At 36.7% G+C, this 5,945-nt stretch overlaps 1 protein-coding gene across 2 annotated transcripts in view; it reads right to left on the bottom strand.

Annotated features, from left to right (window-relative positions):
• The window catches only part of si:dkey-192p21.6 (heparan-alpha-glucosaminide N-acetyltransferase), a gene marked incomplete in the record, with an annotated part of 48,197 nt that overhangs the window by 15,197 nt on the left and 27,055 nt on the right, over nucleotides 1-5,945 (bottom strand). For both annotated transcript variants that reach the window (XM_014019907.1, XM_014019908.1), the window contains 4 exon segments: nucleotides 603-689; nucleotides 791-914; nucleotides 999-1,120; nucleotides 3,545-3,657. In XM_014019907.1, the coding sequence (XP_013875361.1) occupies nucleotides 603-689; nucleotides 791-914; nucleotides 999-1,120; nucleotides 3,545-3,657 (446 nt within the window).

Raw genomic sequence — 5,945 nt, 5'->3', positions numbered from 1 at the left:
CCATGTTTGTAATGACTTATCATGAGAACAAACGTATTCACGTGACTTTAATAGTATTTCTTAATGGAAACACCGCAATTGTGAAACTGTGTTTTTTTGACATTAACGAAATATTGACAAAGTTTTGTGCACGTTCACAACGGAAATGCAGCTATTGGTGGACCCAATGGATAGCCCTTTATCAGAGCTAGACAACAAAAACAAATCTGAAGATCCTGTGTTGAATAGTTTTTGARTTATAAGCTATTTTTGTCTGTCCAGACACTGACTTCTCAGATGGAGCCCCCTCCTCAAATATGGGGTCTATCAAAAAACTGTTGGCTGGAGCAGTGTAGATCAGACACATCTCCATTCCTGACAACTTTCATGCTGCTAGGAGCATCCCAAAATRTTACTGTTTTGCGTGGGGTGGTGCACATCTACATTCCTACCAAATTTCACGCTGATCGGTGCAGCTGTTTTCGTGATACGGTCGACCAAAAAAAAAAAAAAATTCACAGAAATAAATAAATGATTAAACAAATTGATTAATTAATAAACATTATGAAAACATTATGAACCCCACTTCGAGTGCAGGGGTCATAATAAGTGGTCCGGCTTACCTGCATCCCAAGAAATCCCATCACAACTGAATTTATCGTCCCCAGAACCCCCTCTGGGTCAAAGGGCTGAACGGTTTTATACATTTCCTGCAGAGAAATAAGTCAGGTTTACATCTAATAATAAGCAGAGAATTATTATTATTATTATTATTATTATTAACAACATTAAAATCTTGAATCTGGCTCACTTTGCAAGTTGGATATCTGTACATGTTATCTCCAAACATCCATCTGTCGATGAACCCCGCTGCGCCCCCGGTGCAGTTTGGGTAACGACCATCGTCACTGATTCCACCAGCTCCTAAATAACCCCTGATGTCCCCCACAAAAATAAAAAATAAAAAACACTTTGGTTTATAAAGCAAACAACACACAGATTCAGTGACGTGCACTCACGTGGGGCAGTTTGGTACCGGCATGAGGAAAGTGATGCAGAGCCACATGGTCTCCAGCAGAATGATGACCAGCCACTGTGGCCAGAACAGGAAGACGTCCTGCGCAGACGTCCTCCAGTGATGCTGCAAACACAAACGTGTCTCCAATCATGGGCTGCGGCCGACGTAATAATAAATAAAACATTAATTATTTCATTTTAGCTCCAGTATCAGTCCTTGTAGCTGCATTTTATTTAACATACCATTACAACAAAACTTTCTTCAGTTAAGTTGCTTAAATTGCATTTATTTGTTGGTTTGTGGTATATTTACAAACCGTCATTAAAAAAAATCCACAGTAAAATAAAAAAAAGAACCTTTGTCGTTTTTGTTTTTCTGTTTAATGTGTCGACGGTGAAATGAATTCTGGGATACCGTCGGCCGCGTACGATACTCGTTTTCGGGGTTTTGTTGGCCACGAATAGGCGCCCGTAAATTGGGACCATTGATATATATTGCTGGATTGGGCGTGGCTAGCGCGTTGCTAGCTACATGGATGTGCTCACACTGGAGCTCTGTTCTCCAATGGAGACTCAACAAAATGAATGAAGGTCAATGGACTGTGAGGTGTCATCCTGATGAAAAACTTTTCTAAATTTCTTTTTTCTTGCTTGATTTTTACAAACTATGGTTCAAAATGAAGCTGAGGAAATTGTGAATTTTATAGTTATAGAAATTTGAAACAAATAACTAATTTAAATGACTAACAATGGCTTAAATTAAGTATTTTGCATTTCACAGGTGGGTTTTTTCATACAAATCAATGAGCTAAAATGATAAAATTCATCTTTCAAGTGCATACACTGTATATATATGTATGTATTAGGGGTGCAACGATGTAGAAAATTCACGATTCGGTTCAGTTTTGATACTTTAGTCTCACGGTTCGATATTTTTTTCGATACAAAAAAGAAAAATTTCCATGCCCATTTTAACTTGTAATTTATTTAAATTAATTATGAACATTTGTTTAACCTCAAAAGTACAGTTTTTAAATTAAATGTTGCTGAAACAGCAAGTTTCTCAGTGGATCTGCGCTCAAAAATGCAGCCTAGGTGGAGTAGTCGAACACAGATCCACTGATCCTTCAACACAGAGCATCTTCAGAAGACAAGTTGATAAAATAAATTTTAAAATCTGTTTTGTTCCATACAAGTGTGTATTGAACCTAAAGCACTGTTCGATACGGTTCGATACGTGTACGTGTGTTGTTGCACCCCTAATATGTATGTATGTTTAACAAATATTTCTTCAATAAAACACCTATAGAATTGCAAAAGTACACAATACAAAATGATATGTATTTATACTGTTTGATAGTTTTATGTACTTTACAAAGGTTTTTGCTAAAAACTACAATAATTTTAACATCAGTCAAAAAAAATTCATTATTTCAGGTCACAAAGAATTTAATGAATAAATTTTTATATAAAATAATTATTCTTTAGCTTCATAAAGACACAGGCTGTATCTGAAGCCAACCCACAGCTGGTGCACATTTTCTTTCTTCTTTTTGTCAGGAAATGTTGAAAAACACAAATACTGGATGTAGAAAATATAATATCTGAACAAACCGACCTGTCTGACAACATGACTATTTTATGATGCTCAATCATTACATCACTGTCTGTCATCGGTGAGCCTACATCATAATTTCTGAATTATTTTGTCTAACTTGTCAGCAATCCAAAAAAGTCCATATTTTACATGTTTAATATCTGTAAATAATATATTTGACAACAGATAAAATCGATTTTAAACAAGGTTAAACATAAACATTAAAGCTTTTTTAATGTTAGCACACAGGTTTTACTATTAAAATAATTAATTTTGGTTAAATATGCGTAATATTTACCTGTGAAACATAACCCTTTTAGCTCTTGTAAACATGTAACAATTTATGTAGTTTATAGCAAAGTATTTGTGACATTTGTATATTTATTAAGTGTTTGTTTGCACTGCGCTACGTGTTGCTCATTGATTTCAATGGTTAGCGTTAGCATTAGCATAAAAATCCCCCTTGCGAAKCYACGCCCAGGTCACGTGACGCCCAATCCAGTGATATGTATCAATGAGTGGGACAGCCTACGGCGCGGGGCAGTGATGTAAGCGGGGGACGTGGGCGGCAAACTTCCTGTCCGCCATGTTGGAAGACGCACAGTGGACTGATAACCAGACTAAATGTAAGCTGAGGAAATCTGGAACAAAGAGACGAGAAGAGCTTTTATTCTGATATTATCATGAACAAAAGGATAAAGATGTTATTGGAAAGATATGTGTATGAAATTAATAATAAGCTGATTGTTACAAGCTGAAAAACAAAAGACTGGAACTTGGTCACAAAAACTCGAAGAAAATTATTTTATTTTGACAGTTTTGAGTTGCCAACCAGTCTGAATCAGTGCGATCCTATCTCCAGTCCTCAGATCTGCTGCCTCAGACCTCTTTATTGTGTTTCTCCTCCCGCCTGCAGCGGCTGATCAAAGTGAAGCTGACAGAAGCGCTCACCTCTCTCTCTGGGCTTTCTGTCCGGCCCCAGAAAGTCTGCAGGAGAGACAGAAGAAAGTAGGTGAAGCCCAGGCGCTGCAGCACTCCGGGGATCCGCAGCCAGGACCAGGACACTGGGACCGGTCGACAAACACAGTGAAGACTCACGTGAGGCTCACAGACAGAGGCAGGGTGCAAGCTAATCACAGATTCTCAGCTATCTGGAGGACAGATTGATGGGGATCTACACATTAGTTAATTGAAGACCTTTGTCACACAAAGTGCTGTGAAACAATATGATCCCCATCATTGATCCAAGCTGATCAGATAAACGGCGGAAATCTCTCCTTATGCTGGAAAAGAGGAAGCTCTTACTAATGACATGTAGGTTACACCCCCGCCCTGATTATTTATTATTCTGGCCTCTCCACCCATCAACCACACGACTGCAGCAAAATAACATTTTACTGTAAAAAACTGGATAAAAATATCTTTCACATCAGTTCTACTGTTCTAATAGTGTGATTTTAATAGTGTCATAAATTCATTTATCAAAACGTTCAGCTCATTTACACCAAGGCTGCTATGACTTTTGGTATTTCAGCTGTTTATACTTTTTCAGCTGTTTCATTTTTTTTGTCACATTTTTGCCGCTGAAAATGAATCAACAGCCTTAAAATCCTTTAAAATATTTCAAAATCTTTACAGAACCTAACCTAATTTTGATCCGGTTCTGCTCTTTTTCATTTTCCTGTGCTAATTTTAGCTACTTTTTATTTGCTACTTTTAGCTTTTTTTCTGCCATTTCAGCTAAAATTCTGCTTCTTTGCGCTGCTGTTCTGCTTTTTTCTACTTCTTGCACTTCTTCTGCTACTTTGTGCTATTTATGCTCCTTACAGATGCTTTCTGCTATATTCAGCTATTTGCTGAAATTTTAGCCAATGTTCAGCTGTCATTAGCTAAAGTTAGCTTTTTTAGGCTAAATACACATTTTTTTGTAGCTATTACACGTTATTTCTGAGTTCATTAAACTTATGATTCTTATGCTTTCTAATGCTAATTAAACAATTTCCAACTACATTTTAGCAGTTTTACTGAAAATTTCAGCTGTTTTAGCTATTTAGCTATAAAGACACCAAATTTTAGCTTATTATCTGTAAAAGTAACTGATCTTTAGCTGTTTTGTGTTTTTATCAAGATGGCGGCCATTTTGAATTTGATTGACTTTAATAGTTAATTAGCTGTAGTGGTCCAGTTCTGAAACACTGTCATCTTCAGCAAATATTCTTTGACTAATTAAAAAAATAAAAGCTTGTTTTAATTTACAGATTTGTTTCTTGCTGATTTTTTTTATTTTGAAAGAGTCACATTAAACTGTGTTTTGAGATAAACGGTGAGATATTTTCAAAAACGATTCATCGTTTCTGTTAAAGGTCAATACCTCCTTTGTCCGCTTTTACTTTGAAAGGGTCTGAGCTAACGTGAATCCATTCTCTTATTGGATCAAACGGCGGGGGCAGGGGAGGACGTCCTTGGAGACGAAGGCCAAACTGCTCTTTATGGTAAAAATTAAAAAATAAATAAAAATCAGCTCCGGCAGCTGCACCGAGCCGAAGGCTGTAACTCTAGCTGTTTGTAATTGTCCATTACCACGCTGGTTGTTGCTTTCTTCGCCTGGACTCAGAAAAAAAAAACAGTCAATATTTTTTTAGTTAACCAAGTTACAACAACGTCCACAGAGGAAACATCCATTATCACCAGCTAACAAGTGAAAGCTGGTCTGTGCACACAGGGTTACAAATGAAGAGGCAGGATTTTTGGTGTTTTTATGTCGGCTGACTGTGGTGTGCACAGTTTAGCTAATCTGCTAATAGTAGAACTAGCTTCTTGTTAAGAGGATTAGCTTTTTTGCCATCTAACAACAGTTAGCAGATCCATTAGTATCTATTAATTTTAAGTCCACTACAAAATTTACAAGAGTAAAACTTATTTTTATGCCGTAAAAAGCAATTCCCTCTTACCCACAGTTTACACTGCATGTGGTTCTGCTCCGTGATAAATATGAAAATCAGAGCAAAAAGATTCATTCTGTTGAAGACAGACTGGAAACAAGTTGAAACTGCATCGCTGTTGTCTTTTTTAAACTTCTGATTTCAAAATAAAATCCACTTGTATTTTGTGTGTAGCCATATGCTACATGCTGCCATCTGTTTCACAAACAGAATGATACATTTTGACAGCATTTGTGTAAAAACATATTAATATATTTATTCATATAGCTAGGATTTCGACAAAATGTAGATGCCTTTGGTGAATTATTTTGAAAATACAGATGTGCTTGTTCCTTTACCTGTTGGTGCGACGTGATCTTTGTAGATTGATTCTATTGACTCTTGCTCCGGTGTCCAACAATGCATGTAGC

The sequence above is a fragment of the Austrofundulus limnaeus genome, unplaced genomic scaffold (assembly GCF_001266775.1).
Source record: "Austrofundulus limnaeus strain Quisiro unplaced genomic scaffold, Austrofundulus_limnaeus-1.0 Scaffold235, whole genome shotgun sequence".
Lineage (NCBI taxonomy): Eukaryota > Metazoa > Chordata > Actinopteri > Cyprinodontiformes > Rivulidae > Austrofundulus > Austrofundulus limnaeus.
Note: the sequence above shows the minus strand (reverse complement) of the source record. Positions and strands in the feature narration are given on the sequence as shown.